Consider the following 15,649-nt stretch of genomic DNA (forward strand, 5'->3'; position numbering starts at 1 on the left):
AAGGCGGGCTATACCTGGACAGGTGACCATCACCAGTTGGACACCAGTTAACCTATGCCTGTAGCTGTACAGCAGTTATAACCAGAGGTGGGTAGTAACTAGTTACATTTACTTGGGTAACCTTTTGAACAAACTGTACTTATAGGAGTAGTTTTACTGCACTGTACTTTTTACTTTTAAAATTTCTGGCTACTCTGTATACTGTGAGTAACTTCATGAGTAAAAAACAGACTAGCTTTAACCAAATATGCACCAGAGAGACAAAAATCAAGATTTATGTTAAAGTGAGACCTCTTGTTTGTACACAAGCTTTGTTATTTTAATGTTACTTTCTATCTGCTGAGCTCATTGAGCCATTTGGAGGTCAGATGAACATACAGTAAACAGTAGATATTGTCACTGGAAGTACTTTGCACTGTTCTAACATACTATATACATTAACTGCTGTAAGTATTGCTTTCAAGTTTAATGCCGAAACATTATTTAGAAAAGTGTTTATTTTGTCTTTAGTGTCTTTAGTATTTATTTTTGTCTTTAACATACTAGGATTCACACAGAGCCTTATATTTCTGTCTTATTACATATTTTTTAAATATTAAATCATAAATTGTTATGATCAGTCACTCAGTACTTCAGTAGTTTCTTGGCTGATTTTTATTTTTTTATTTTTTTTTACTTAAATAAAAATATGCTGAAGTAGTGCTACTCTTACTTGAGTACAACTTTTGGCTACTCTACCCACCTCTGGTTGTAACCACACAGCCTTCAAGTAGTCTATGCTGCCCTCTGCTGGTCACCTGTCAGCGTTACCCCGGTTGTTTACGGGAAGCCAGAATTAATTTAATGGATCAATTAGTTGTTATTCAGCCACGGGCAGCCAAGACAAACAGGGGTCCAAATGGTGAAAGAAACTTTGTGGGAGTTCTGGCCTAGTGGTTGGAGAGCAGGGCGTCTGCGTACTGGAGAAGCTGCAAGGTTCTGGGTTTGAATCCCACAGACCCAGACCCTTACACCCAGAATGCTCCCCGGGCGCTGCCTGGGACTTCTTGGTTGATTACAGGGGTTGTGTGGGACTGAAATATTGGCTAACCTGATTAGTTTCTATAAGATTCTTTTCTGAGCCTTGATCTATTAGGCCAAATTGTGCATTTAAATCAATTAAATTCAAAAACATGCTCTTTATCCCAAGGGGAAACTGACAAGTGAAGAGTGGAGGGATTTAGGAGATGTGGTAATATTAAAAAAATCTGAAAAAATTATCTTCACATGCCAGAATGCGTATTTACATGTGGGTCTAGCTCCAAGAATCTGCAGTCAAACATTGAAATATTTATTCTGGACATAAAAAAAAAGTAACACTTGTTTTATACTAAACAGCCCCCAGGAGGTGGAAGTAATAAAAGTAATAAAACCCTGAAAAAAAGGTGACAAAAGCACATCCCGGAAAGAGATTAGAAGTTACTTTGACTGGATATAGCTCTGAAAATCTGATTTAAAATGAACATTGTTCACACATCACCCAGTAGCTAATGTAGAAATATAACCCAAAGTTCACAACTTTAAATTAACATTTGTATACTTAACTAGATATTCTTGCCCTTAATAATCAAAGGTTTTTTATGTTCTTTGTGTTTTTCCTAAAACCTAAATCCGTTTGAAGCCGTTTTTTAAATTTATTTATTTGCTGGTTTTGATTGTGTTACAGATTTTGAGGCGTTTGGTTTTACGGTTTTCGTTTGGATTCACATTTTTCAGCCATTTCTCTTGTCGTTTTTTTATGTTCTACAGGTCTTGCCGTAGCCTGTAACTTTTTGCCATTTGGGTTTTGCCATACCGGCTCGCCTCTCCTCTCCACACTCATATTTGTTAAATGTTTTTCAGTGTTAATGCGCTTTACTTTCAGCTTTCGTTTATTCACTTTGTTCATGTATCGTAGTTATTAATTGATGGATGGAGTCTTGCATCTCTGTTAATACTAAGAAAAAAGTGATATGAATGGACACAAACACGGTGGTTAAGGAAATACATGGACAAAGAGTTCAAATAACAATGGTAACTTAAGACTTTAATTCATCAGACAAGGTAACGATCAGCGCGTTGAATCTACGACTCTTTAAAATGTTGACTTGGCCTCAACGATGGCGTGGAGAGAATCCTCAGTCGATGAAGGTGGTGCGGATGTCGGCGGGAATGGCTCTGTCACATTCAAATTCGGACATGTCCTGCCTGGATAAGTCATAGATGGATCGTCACTGATCGTCGCTTACCAGGAAAACAGACAACACTGCAAATAATATTCTGTAACAAACTATATCAAGAATACCCAATGTCCTCACTAAAAAAATACAGTCTAGATATTTTATTAAACGTTTATTAAAACACAAACTAGAGCAGTTGTGAGGCATTTAGATCATTGTTACCTGGCTCTGAGTGAACAATACACAGCTCAGTCATTAGAAACGCCGTGAGAAAGATGTTCACTATGTTGACAAAAGGATTTGCTCGTCTGCCGTCACACAAATGAATCTGAGCGACATCCTATTCCTAATCCATGGGGTTTAATATGGTGCCAGCGGACCAGTAAGGTTCTTTCAGACCAAATGTATTCATCCATGTTATGGACACTGACTTGTGCATTGGTGTGCAGCCAGCCATGTTGGAGCAGAAATACATAAAAATGCTTAAAAATAATTAATTTAAGGAGCTGTGAGTAAGATATTTACCATAAAATCAACCTAAATCATTCTCACTTGTTACCCAGGATGGAAGTAACATTCCCTATAAACAACCGGTTCTCTCCATTAACAATGTCTTTAGTCACATTTTTCTCTTTTCAAACCCAGAGGTTCAGTGTGTAGCCCGTGTTTACTTCCTGGTTCCTGAGCCAATCCTATGAGAGTTCCCAGGGTTCCCAACACAAAGCGCAGCATTTGGTATTTTATTTTGGCAAAAGAGCAGCAGCCTGCAAACATGGAAGCCAGTAAGAGAAGCGACCTGACTCTCGTCAGATGGATGCCGTTCTATCGAGCTCCACACGTCCATCTGGACTCGCTGCCATTGGGAGAGATTTCAGTACCACATAAAATGGACGAGCCAATCAGGATCGTCGGGCAGGATTTTCGTCGATGTGACGTATGAGAGAAGCGACTTTTTGGATTCAGACAACAATGGCGGCTCGCAGCGAGGAAGCAGGCGGTAACAATAGCTCCTTTTCCGGCGCCACTCCAATGCCTGTGGCTTTGCAAATCACAGGTCGCGTTTCCACACACATTTACCCGACTAATTTCATTTAACGCGCTTTACTTTCCCGGGACTTTGGCCCCCCCAACCGACCCGGTACTTCTCTGCTTTCTCGGGGCTTGTTGAGGGGGCGGGGTAGCACTGAGTGAGAAAAAACTGTCCACCTCAAGGGTGGAGGAAGGCGATGGGGCGTTTACACACCTATCAATTTTACAACCTCAATTTATCACAAAGTGTTTTAAGTTGATTTTAGGCGAGAAAGTACACCTCCAGATTTCATCTGTGCAGTAAATTCATCAGGATTACGATCCAGTCTAATTCTGCTCGGACTGGTCGGCGGCGCAGAGAGGCGAGTCTGTCCGTGTTAGGGCCGCTGCGTTATCACTCGGCCAGTCTGGGATCATGTTCATCACAGCTGAAAAGTCACTATAAAGGGTTTACTAAGTTAGTGGGCGATATCTGCACTTTTATCCTTTTTGGTCATTTTGCTAAAGATGACGCTTTATACAAGCAGGCGATCCCAGTAAAATGCTGACGGGTGAGTGTGCATTAATGTCAATTAGATGAAGTCGTAAAATGTGGAGAAAACATTATAAGCAAATCAAAAATAAGGATGTGCATAACAAACATTGTGATGTAGTGTAACAATAAATTAATTTTGCTAAATTTAATCTCCAGTCTAATCGGTTGATTTCTTTCCTTTGATAGAAGCGCGTTTGTGTCGGGTTTTTTTCTCCTTGTACCATCGACCAATCCCAGCTCTTAAAAGACAGCGTCCCACCCAGCAACTAAGATAAAGGTTTCTGTCGTCTCCTCACTCAGAGTCGCTCTCAGCAGCGATATGAATGAAGCTAAAACTCCTGCAGGAGTTTTTAGGCTAAGATAGAAGCTCTGAGAGTCTTTGTGAATACGGGCGCTGGTGCTTTGAGTTATTCCTGGGGATGCAAGGCTTGGATGCAGCCGCCTGTCCATCAAGGACCTCAGTTCATTACGTGCCTCTGCATCCTCTGTGACTTTATATGGCCTAGCACTTCGTCACTGAATCGCTTCCACTCCCGCTCACATTTACTGAGCTCCTGAGAGCGAGCTGTTCTTTCGGACATGTTTGTGGAAGCTGGATATCACCGGATACCATGGAGGGGCTGAAACATCTGAATCTGATGATTTGGATGGTGGAGTGAACACTTTAGGCAATATTGTGTCTGTGCAAAGAAACACATAATCAAAATCAAGTCATTCAAAGGTTTACCTGTGCAGTATCAGGTCCTGATTTTGGAGCTCCTTCGTTGAGAGAAAGTTGATCAGACCCACACCAAAGCAGTCTCCCAGCACATTCACCCCCGTGTTGAAGCGGTCGCTGAGGGAAACATGAGACAGGAACAAACATGCTGCATTTCAGCATTTGGGGCATATTTCCTGCTCCCATCTAGAGAAACTGGTTACCCGTATCAAATCACCTGGTTCCCCCCTTGATGTTGTTCCTATATGTTATAAGCCTACACCAAAAAGACCAAAACCCAGCTGATCGTGATAAAATAAGGCTATATACTCCAGGCGTCCTCCTTTTTGAGCCTAAACAGAAACCCAGCAATGGGCGCGATGAGGCGACATAAACAGACTGTAACGTTCTGTTGTGGTTCAGGTTATTTTTTCAGTTTAGCCACTTTTCTGTCTTAGGATTTATTTCTGTTTTCTTGTTTTGTATTGGATTTATGCTTAGCCTGTTTTAGTCTTTATTAGTTTTTATTTCAGCTCGTGTCAGTTTAGTCTTTGTCTTGTTTTCTACCTTAGGTTTATTGTCTATTAGTCTGTATTCTCCTTTTATCATCTCCACTTGTTTTGGTTAATTAGTCCCGCCCTGCTCTCCTGTTCCGTTCGCCTATTTAAGCCCGCTTTAGTTTTCTGTTTGTTGCCAGGACGTCTTGTGTTATCCTCACCTGTAATCTTCTCGGTAAGAGCACTTCACCCTTGTCTGTTTTAGTTTAGCCTGCCTGCCAGTTTTGCCCGTTCAGTTTTCTGCTCGCCAGTTTTTGGAGTTTGTTCTATTGCTTGCCTGAAGCGAGTTCTTTTTGCCTCCTGGATTTTTTTGATAATAAACCCCTTTTTAAGCATCAGCTCTGTGTCCGGCTAACATTTGGGTTCTTCCTTTACAATTCATTACACAGACGTGGCGCCATCTACCAGCAGCACCACAGAACTACTAGAAAACCAGATGGTCGCCACTGAGGCAGCTGCTAAATGAGTCCCGACCGAGCCGACTGAGCTGTGATGACATCTCCTACCAAACGTAAACAAGGCAATGACATAAATAAAAGGCAATGGCTAAAATCTTTTCATTGGAATGAATGCAAATTAAAGGCATTAGAATGCTATTTCCCTGATAAGTGGATTGTTTATGACCTATCAGCCCGTCCATAACACAAGTGACGTAACCCCGGTCACATGATGCTGTAACGATAAATATTCACAGAAAAGGCTACCAACAAAGCTTAAAAGACAAAATAAATACTACGCCAGCAGGACACGGTGATCTTTCAGAAAAACGTGGTATGTAACTAGAGTTACTTAAAAATGTCAAATAACGTGAATATGTAACTTTAAGGATTTTAGACATGCTGTGGTGCAACCATTGTTGAAAAATCTGTCCTTGATCTGTCTTTGTCAAACTTTAGGGTGATCTCCAAGCTATCTTTAATTTCATAAATTTTAGAAATGTTTATTTCCAGCTGAAGGCCTTTTTGGATCTGGATTCCAAACCTACCACAGCACTGTATCCGCGCTTTTAGGGGTTTTCAAAGATATATTTTTAGCACTGGATTCTGGAAACTCTTTTACTTGTGCGTTTAGATTTAACAGCTGCTTTCCACACAGTCGGCCACGACATTCTAATCTCTAGATTAGAGCAGTGGGTCGGCATCACAGGTTCAGCTGTTGAGTGGCTTAGGTCCCACCTTTCTGACAGACGTTTTAGAGTGATGAACCCCAGGGTTCAATTCTTGGTCCTCTGCTGTTCTCAATTTATCTTCTGCCATCAGGTTCTGTTTTTAGAAAGCATGGTGTGCAGTTTCATTTATATGCGGATGGTTGTCATGTCTACTTCCCTGTGAAACATAATGGCTCCACTCAGTCTCTATTTACACTTAATTTCTTTCATTTTTTATATATATAGATAGATAGATATATGTATCTATCTACATAGATATATATCTATAAAAATAAAACAACAGAGGTTATAATAAGTAAATCTGGTGGTTCTGGTAATATCCCCACCTTTGATTGCACTGCTGTGGCCCCATACGAAAAACCCACCATCACACACTTGGGGGTGAAAACAGACCCCTGCCTGAAATTTGATGGTCATGTCAGCAGCGTGCTTAAGTGGTCCTTCTTCAGCTGAAGCGCCTGTCGGAAATCAAACCTTTCCTTTTTAGGCCTCACTTAGAGACGCTTTTATTACTTCACGTCTGAACGACTTCTGCTCTCTTTCCATCGGAGTAAGTCAGGCCTCCTTCTTACGGATAGAGCCGATGCAAAACGCTGTTGCAGGGTTTTTAACTGGAACGGGTGGAGGAGAGCACATAACTCCGGTTTTGGCTTCCTATTCAGTTTTGAATCCATTTTAAAGTTCTTTTGTTTGTTTTTAGGTCTTTGAATGTTCTTAGCCTTTCTTGTTCGTCTGAATTGTTGCACCTTTACATGTCACCACGTGCTCTTAGATCATCCGACCAGATGCTTTTAGCTGTGCTGAATACCTTTTTATAAATCCTGAGGAGACAGAGCCTTTGCAGCTCTGGCTCCTAAATTGTGGAATGAGCTTCGCTGAAGGTCAGCCAAGCTCTTTGTTTTTTCTCTGTGGCTTTCACCCTGAGTGACTTAACATCTGTCTTAACATTGCACTTTTTCCTTGCATTTGCGATGTTTTAATTTCTATTTTCACATATTTGTCCTACTGTTTCATTGTTGTTCTGTGTTTTCATATTTGTAAAGCACTTCAGTCAGCTGCTATGTTGTATTTTAAGTGCCCGATTAGAAATAAATATGTATGTCGTTCCATTTGTTTGCCAGGGGAAGGGGAAATTTTGCCTTTAGTTTATTTAATTTTACCATTTCTTTAATGTATCTTTTTGGTAACTTAGTTCAATAGTAATATTTATCCAATTTAAAGATTTAGTTATGTGCTGACCAGTATTTAAGTTCATGTGTTTAACTACCCCCTGTGTGTGAATTAGCAGTGGTCTGATCAGCCACTATTTAAGTTCCCCCTCATGTTTCGTTTGTTAGGTCAGTTTTGTGCTTGAGTTCTTTGTGTTACTACCTGAGTTGTAGTTTGTTATGTTGACCTCAGTTTTTGGGCCCCAATTTATCATTTTTGAATATTTTTTGGATTTTTGTAATAAATTAAGAATATATTTTTGAAATTTCATCAACGTCTCTTTGGCTGGTCTATGTAAAACCCTCACAGGTATACTGAATTCTGGATCTCCTTGGACGACATCAGTCTTGAAGGGAAGTTTTCTCCAATCAATGTTACACAGGGTCTCCCCAGAAACTGATTACTTTGTGCAGATAAAACCAGGTGGTCAAAAACACTTGTTTTATAGCCGAGTTAAAAAAAATTTTCCTGGTCAAAAATAACTCAAAGCTTTCTGATTGCAGACCAGTGTAATTCCATCCAGAGTAACAACATAGTCTAACTGTTAAAATACCCTTTAAATGCAAGCAGTGACCAGCAAGTTAAACCTACAGGAGCATCTCCATCACCACCAGGAGGGAGGCGTCATGCGCCGGCAGTCCCACCGCTGTCAAAATCAGCAGAGTGGTCACTGCTCCTGTTGCTGGGATCCCTGCAGCTCCAATGCTGGAAATGGAAGCAGTCACTCTGCAAATCAAGCACAGCTTCCATGAGCATTTCTTCCTCAACAACAACACACAACCGTTTAATGGCTTTCCTCTTAACAATCCCAGCACGCGTCTTTTCTCAATCACTGGGACATGTAGGAAGCTGCTCACCCAATGGCGAGGATCTGACCGATCTCCAGATCGATGTCATTGAGCTGGGCAATGAAAATGGCGGCGACCACTTCGTAGAGGGCGGTTCCGTTCATGTTGATGCTGGTGGCGATGGGCAGCATGAAGCGGCTGATTCTTTGGTCCACCTTCATTTTCTCTTCACAGCATTGAAAGGTCACGGGCAGAGAGGCGGAGCTTTGGCACAAAACACACCCTGCCATTCGGAGGAGGAATCCAGAAAAGTCTCGCACTTTGTCCATGAACAAACTGAACATCTTACCTGGATGCGATGAGAAGTGCGGTCACCAAGGCTTTTGACACCATCTTGAAGACTATGAAGGGATTCCGTTTGGAAAACAGGAAATAAAACAGGGGAAGAACGATAAAGGAGTGCAAGAAGAGCCTGAAAGAGACAAAATCATGCTCAGTATTAAAGACGAGCGTGATCTTTCGCACATTTTGTCACGTTAATACTACATGCTATTAGGGCTGAGCGATACAGCTTATAAATAAAATCTTAATTTTTTAATAATCTTCTTCCCTTCTGTTTCATAAAAACAAATTACTCAAATTATTTTTAAAAATATACTTTTATTTCAATAATCTCATTTGGGAGTTTACTTAAGTTGAGTTGAATCTTAATTTTCCTAAATTCTAATTGTCACGTAGACATCAGTACTTAGGTTAAAGCTTGGGCACATGCAACGACACGCTGACACTAGGCTGACCCCAAGGAAAAGGTGAACACTTCACGTTCTTTGTGACGCCAACAGTGAAGCATCCTGACATCACATCAATATGTTGAGAAGCTCCTCATGCTTCTAAGAGCGAATTCAATTTAATTTTATTTATACAGCAGTAATTCAGGATACATGTCATCTCAGGGCACTTTCTATACAGATTGGATCAGATTGGTCAGAAAGTTTCCTCTCTAAGGAAACTCAGCAGGTTGCATCAAGTCTCTCCAAGCAGCATTCACTCCTCCTGAAAGAGCGTAGAGCCACAGTGGACAGTCGTCTGCATTGTTGATGGCTTTGCAGCAATCCCTCATACTGAGCATGCATGAAGCGACAGTGGAGAGGAAAACTCCCCCTTTAACAGGGAGGAGAACCTCCAGCAGAACCAGAACCAGGCTCAGTGTGAACGCTCATCTGCCTCGACCCACTGGGGCTTAGAGAAGACAGAGCAGAGACACAGAAAGCACAGAAGCTCACATTGACCCAGGAGTACTTTCTATGTTAGATGGTAATAGAGGATGATCTGCCTCCCCTGGATGATGTCACAGCTAACAGGACGCCAGACCAGGTGTACCTTCTATGAAGGAAAAAATGACAGAGAATAAAAAGTTAAAAGTTGAAATAACAACAAACTGGAAATTGGAGAACAGTAGGAGAACTCAGCAGAGTGAAAAAAATAGGCCCTGATATCCTCCAGTAGCCTAAGCCTATAGCAGCATAAACTGGAGGAGGGGAGGAATTGCAATGGACCCCCCCCCCCTCTCCCCCCCGATGATTGACATGTGTCACTCCTGCACACTTGGTTGGCGCTATGTAACACAAATGGCTGCAATCCAACCCGTTAGAGGAAGAACTTTAAAGTGCATAAATGTAAATTAGAGAATAAACAAAGTGTCAATCAAGAACTGAAGATAGAATTGCAGAAATGATGAGATGTGGAAGAACAGGAAGATGGTTTTATAGGATTAAACAAGTAGGAACCTGGAAAGATTTGAGCATAACTATACTTTATTATACTTTTTAAAATACAAAAGTATGATACAGGGAGTTGTGACTACTGTGGGGAGAATGAAACAGTAGAACTTTGTGTGAAATATAAGCTTGACTTGGAATACATAGTAGAAGTTTGGAGTGAAGATGGAAAAATGAATTCCCCTCCTCCCGCTTTGAGGTCTTGTGAGTAATAAACTTGACTGAGTGGAACTTTGTGCATGTTGGCTCTCCACAGCTTAAAGCAGAGACACATTTATTAAAGAATGTTAAGTTATGCTTTCCTCTTTTTTTGTGCAGTAAATGTGACTTCATACATTTATTAATGACCACACAACAAGTTGGTGAAATGTATTTATCAATGGTCTCGGGTAAGAGAATTTTTGATTTATCCCCTCCTAAAGGGAAAGAGGGTACAGTTAAGAAATCATATAGTACTTTGTTTTAAAGGGGTACTGTTGATGGTGAAGTGGGTCGTTTTCCTAATTGGACCTTTGACAGTTATCAAAGCCAGGCAATCCTCCATTCTGGTTGCCCCGCTGCCCCCCCCCTCCCACTCCAATATCATGTTTTAAGGCAAACATGATTGTAAAATTGCTCAAAGTTAATTAAATAAAATGTTCGCACTACTGCCATGAAATGAAGAAAGGAAGAAACAAAACAGCAAGAACCACCCATCATCAGCCTACGTACGTCATTTTCCATGCAAAGATTGGAATCTATTGAAAAAAAATTTAAAAAAAACTTGACAGGAAAATCCTGCGCCGGTGGACTTACCCAAGACAAACCACCCCAGCCAACTTCCCGAGTTTAAACACGGATTCCCAGTCCTGAACTGAAACCACGTGGCCAGCGATCAGGAACAGAACTCCAACGGGCAAGTACCTAAAACAAAAATCATGCAAAAAAGAAAAAAACAAAACAAAAGTAAGGTTAAATAAAAGAAGGGTGTCCGAACTTATCTAAAAAAAAAAAAAAAAACGACTGTTAAGGAAACAGCTATCCTAAGTAAATAGAAGAACTGAAACCACATGTCACTGGTGACTCGCCTGTATGTTTGACCTACACTAATAAAGAGCATAATGTGGTAAAAGAGTGAAATGTTGCATTGTTTGATCGTACCACAGTATCCAGGTGACTATGATTCTTATGGCCTCGTTCAGGCTTCTGATGGCCTCCACGGCGATCTCTGCACGGTCTCCCATCCTCGATATCATCATGCCAAAGATGAAAGACCAAAGGATCAGTCCCAGCATGTTGGCTCCACTAACGTAGTGGCCGAGCAGTTGCATGTGAGTGCCGTTCTACACCAAGAAACACAAATACCCATAAACTTTAATGTATTTCACGTATTAATGTATTCAATAAGCTAGAATAGGCATTTCTTAGAGGCTTGTTTGTCAGCTTAAAATTGCCTTTTGAAAAAAAAACAATGTTAAATAACGGACCTGTTTGCGGTCACCACAGGTTCTTTTATCTGATAATGTGGCGTTTCTATTGTAGACTTCTGTAGTAATAGAAAGACTCTTCAAATCGTAACTATATTTCACCATATTTAATCTAAAAGGCAGAGGGATGTTTACAGCTTCAGTACTGGGTTCTCATAACAACACAATACAACCGGTACCTGAGAACCCCGTTTGTTCTCTCACACAGACATTAAATAGGACAGATTGTCTCCACCCATTCAGGGGCGTGTAACAGTAAATCAGCGTTGCCTTCATCACATTGGTGGAGAAGATCATGCTGTAATGCAGACGTGTCCTTCCTGACACATTTTCCCATAAACAGTCATTCTGTCCAATCCAAGTATGTCAGACTGTGCCTTCAGAGTCCGTCTAGCTGTAGTTTCCATGGCAACCAACTTTGCAGTCCAGTCTCTGTAATCTCATAATCTCTTACAATAACCTTTAAGACGGTATTAAACATACTTTCATTAAGCCCCCATTTCTGCATGAAACATTTTCCTTAGTTTTATTGGTTTGATGCAATATTTTCATCATAAATGCTGTGTTTTTATTAGCTGATGGGGGGGATCATAATTAACAGAAATAAAGGAGTCAAAATATCATCAGTCTGTGTTAATCTATATAAAAGTTACTCATTTATTGAATATGACTGTATTTTACCACCATTTATTTTGTGAAAGACCAACACAAAGCAGTGAATAATTGTGAAGAGAAAAGAAAATCATTTGTGGTTTAAAAAAAACCTCAAATCTTACATACAAAAATCTAAACAATTCTGTGTTTTATAATTTCAGTAACCTTTACTCTGTAACCCCTTCGACAAAGTCCTGTTCATCCAAATATACACATGCGTGAGAATTAGCTTTTCTTCAGCAGGGACAGGGTCAGAGTTGATGGGAAGGTGGAAGGAGTTAAATCCAGGAAAGTCTGGGATGAAAACCGTTAGAGGCTGGGCTCCAGTGGAAAGGTTCAGATCAAAGATGTGTTAGAACGGCCTAGTCAAATCCAGGACTACATGTTACAATAGATGTCCAGAGAGACTCACCATTTAATCTGATTGATGCTGAGCAATTTTTAAGAATGAAGAAAAAGAAAAATCACGTTCCAGGTGTGCAAAGCTGCTCAAAATGAGCCGCAGCTGTAACTTCAGTAAAAGGTTGTTTTACAAAGAGCCAACTCGGGTGGTGGGGGGGGGGGGGGGGGGATATCTGCCTTGCAGATAAACATCCTTGGTTTGAATCCCAACATGGGGTCTTCCTGCATGGACTGTGCCTGTTCTCCCTGTGCATGTCAGGGCTCTTACCGGGTATTCCGGCTTCCTCCCACACTCTAACAAAGGTTGACTTATCCAAAAGTGAGAATTGTTAGGCAGATTGGTCTTTTCCTTTCTCTTCACAATTAAGGGCTGTTTTTTTGTTGGTCGATCACTTAAAATCCAAACAAAAAACGTTGAGGTTTGTGGTTGTAATTTGTAAATTTTAGAAGGTGCTGTATATCGAGAGCAAAGACCAGAAGAAAATACTCACTGTTGCTGGATCATAAGCCGGGTCATCTTCTGCTAACTGGACCAGAACTATCTCAGTCTTGTACTGGGAGGAGAAAAATACAAAAAGTTCACTTTCTAAACATAACATGGGAAGTCGGAGCTGTGGACCTGAATTAAAACGTACCTGCTGGTAGCAAGCCTGAATGAAGCTATGGGGAATCGTGTTCCTATGGGAGTAAAAGCAAAGTCCCTCAGAAACTGAGCTTGCCAAGCAAAGACACAAAACATGAGAACATTAGATTTCACTAGAGTTTCATACATCATCGTAAACAAAGATGGATGGAACTCGCCAAGGTCAGATATTATAAAGACCTTCACAGTGGTAAATTGGTGATAAAAATAGGTGCTGGTACTCCCCTTTATTTTGTGCACATGCGGCAGGCCAGTCAGAGTAAAATCATAGTTATAGTAATCATAAAAATGACATTTCAAATTAAAACGTTTGAAGCATGATATTACATATAAGCAATCTCTGCAGTCTCTCCTCCGTGAGCCCAATATGCAATCATGTAGTAAAAAAAGGTACCTAAGCTACAGGTGATACTTTAACAAAGTCACAGGTTGATGAATGGAAATGCTGAAAAAAAACTTAGCATAATAACAGAGCATCATTTGACAGGCAGATTCTGTTAATAATTGACCGCCTCCAGTTGCGGTCTCCCTAGCTTCTTTGCCTGAATAATGTGGCGTTCTCAGTTTGTAGACTTTTGTAGTAATAAAAAGACTCTTGAAATAGAAACTATGTTTCAACATATTTAATCTAAAAGGCAGTGGGACGTTTACAGCTTCAGTACTGGACTCTCATACACAACAATGCGAGAAGGGTAGATTTACGGACGCCAGAGAGTGTCCAGCCCTCGGCCACGGCAGCTTATATGAGCAGAGCCGGCTCAGGATTGGTCAATTACCCCAAGTCACCATTAGACTGAGAGCTCGGCTTCAGGGAAGATAACTGTCCATGTGTTTATGCGTGCCAGACGTCCTTCCTTTCCCTGGTAACGGCTTGTTATCTCATAATTCGTAACAAACTAAAACAGTAAACCTCTTTGAACAAATTAAAACATGAAAAATGCAAAAGCAAGAAACAATATGAGAGTTGATCCCACGTTCAGTCTGTAAGATCAAAAATATTTACTCTGAACAGCAGCGTTAAAGTCTCTTTATCTAAAATAATTTGCAGAAGTTCTGCAGACTTTGAGGATCTTTCTTTTAATGAGCTCCTCCTCGTAAATCTTCCTCAGGAAAACAAAACTTGTCATGATCACTTTGTTCAGTTTCCTCAGGAAAGTTAGACATTTATGATGTTTCTAGGGGGGTTTCATCAAACAAAGCAGGACAAAAAATAAGTTTTAATCTAAGAGCACTTTATAGGATGAGTCCTGGTTCTGTATTACACTGCCCATTTTTGCATTACATTCATTGTACTTTATTTTCTCATTTAATCCCAATTAAAATCTATTGTCTTTATTAATTTTCCTCGTTGATAGGTAAAACACTTATCTTGCGCGGAAGTACATGCACCATTGTTGACACACAATTAGTTGAATGTTTTTTCATGATTTTAATTTCTCTTATTTGTTGGCACTGTACTGCCATAGACTGGCAGCAGCACCACAAAGTGACCCCACAAGAGTTAGACATGTCAGAAAATGGATGGCTGGGGGAATGGAGGGATGTTGGCACTGTATTCAAAATATAATATTAAGGAGTTACTGGGCCTGTATTTATGAGTTCTCTAAGGGGGAAATTATAACCTGAATAAGCAGAAACAGGTGAGTTCTGTCAGAAAAACATTTCCCCTCACCTCAAAAGATCCATGAGGATAACGTCAATGGAAAAGGGCGGTTTGTCCTTGTCCTCCTCCTCAGTAAATGTGATATCTGCCGCACCAGGTTGGAAAGCGAGCACCAGAATCACTCCTGCAACACAGCGTCCCGGGCAGGATATCAAAAGCAATAACGCATAAATACAGAGTATTGGTGTCCTCAGAAATCTCTTAAAAGAAACTGCTAGCCATGACTAAGTTACCAGTAATCACACTCAGAAAGGTGGTTGTAAGGATGTACAGTCCTGTGTACATAGCTATGTTCTTGGACATTTTGACGCTCAATCCAGTAACGCCTGAGAAAACAACCAAACCAGAAGATCAGGAAAGTTAATCTGGTCCCTGAGCAGTGATATAAACATAAACTGTTTCCTAACAAAAGCCTACATGTCTAAAGTGGTCATTTTCTATCACTTTTAAAGGCATAAGAAATAAATTTTAAGAATATCAGAAGAGTCTAACATCAACTAGTTTTTAAAGAGGTATATACAGGAATAATTAAGCAACATTTTAGCCAAATATCCACAAAAAAGGTAATTACGAGCCATTTAAATCTATTTCTATAACTATAATATAGGTAAACGGATCAAGTTTTCATATTCTGCTTGCCTGCAATGACGCTTGTCACAATGAGAGGGACTGTAAACATCTGAAGCATGCTTAGAAGCAGATCCCCGGGGATGGTCAGGTTTTCCTCTTGGGCTTCGGTCAGATGTAGAGTGAACTTCAATATTAGACCAACTCCTAACCCTACAAGGCAGAAAGGAACCAACACAGCAGATATGCATTAAAAACAAAAAACATAAATATTAGTGGAAACTTACAAGACATG

At 40.4% G+C, this 15,649-nt stretch overlaps 1 protein-coding gene across 1 annotated transcript; it reads right to left on the minus strand.

Annotated features, from left to right (window-relative positions):
* Positions 1–2,057: 2,057 nt before the first annotated feature.
* LOC105929619 (excitatory amino acid transporter 3) lies at positions 2,058–15,649 on the minus strand. The gene is made up of 12 exons (XM_012867472.3): positions 15,427–15,649; positions 15,021–15,113; positions 14,797–14,911; positions 13,117–13,159; positions 12,973–13,035; positions 11,100–11,281; positions 10,755–10,862; positions 8,531–8,653; positions 8,251–8,445; positions 7,985–8,119; positions 4,490–4,597; positions 2,058–2,226 (listed from the first exon to the last, which is right to left on the minus strand). The coding sequence occupies exons 1-12, from the start codon at positions 15,473–15,475 to the stop codon at positions 2,157–2,159; spliced, it is 1,284 nt and encodes a 427-aa protein (XP_012722926.3). The 5' UTR covers positions 15,476–15,649; the 3' UTR covers positions 2,058–2,156.

Source organism: Fundulus heteroclitus, chromosome 2 (genome assembly GCF_011125445.2).
Source record: "Fundulus heteroclitus isolate FHET01 chromosome 2, MU-UCD_Fhet_4.1, whole genome shotgun sequence".
In the NCBI taxonomy this organism is placed as follows: domain Eukaryota; kingdom Metazoa; phylum Chordata; class Actinopteri; order Cyprinodontiformes; family Fundulidae; genus Fundulus; species Fundulus heteroclitus.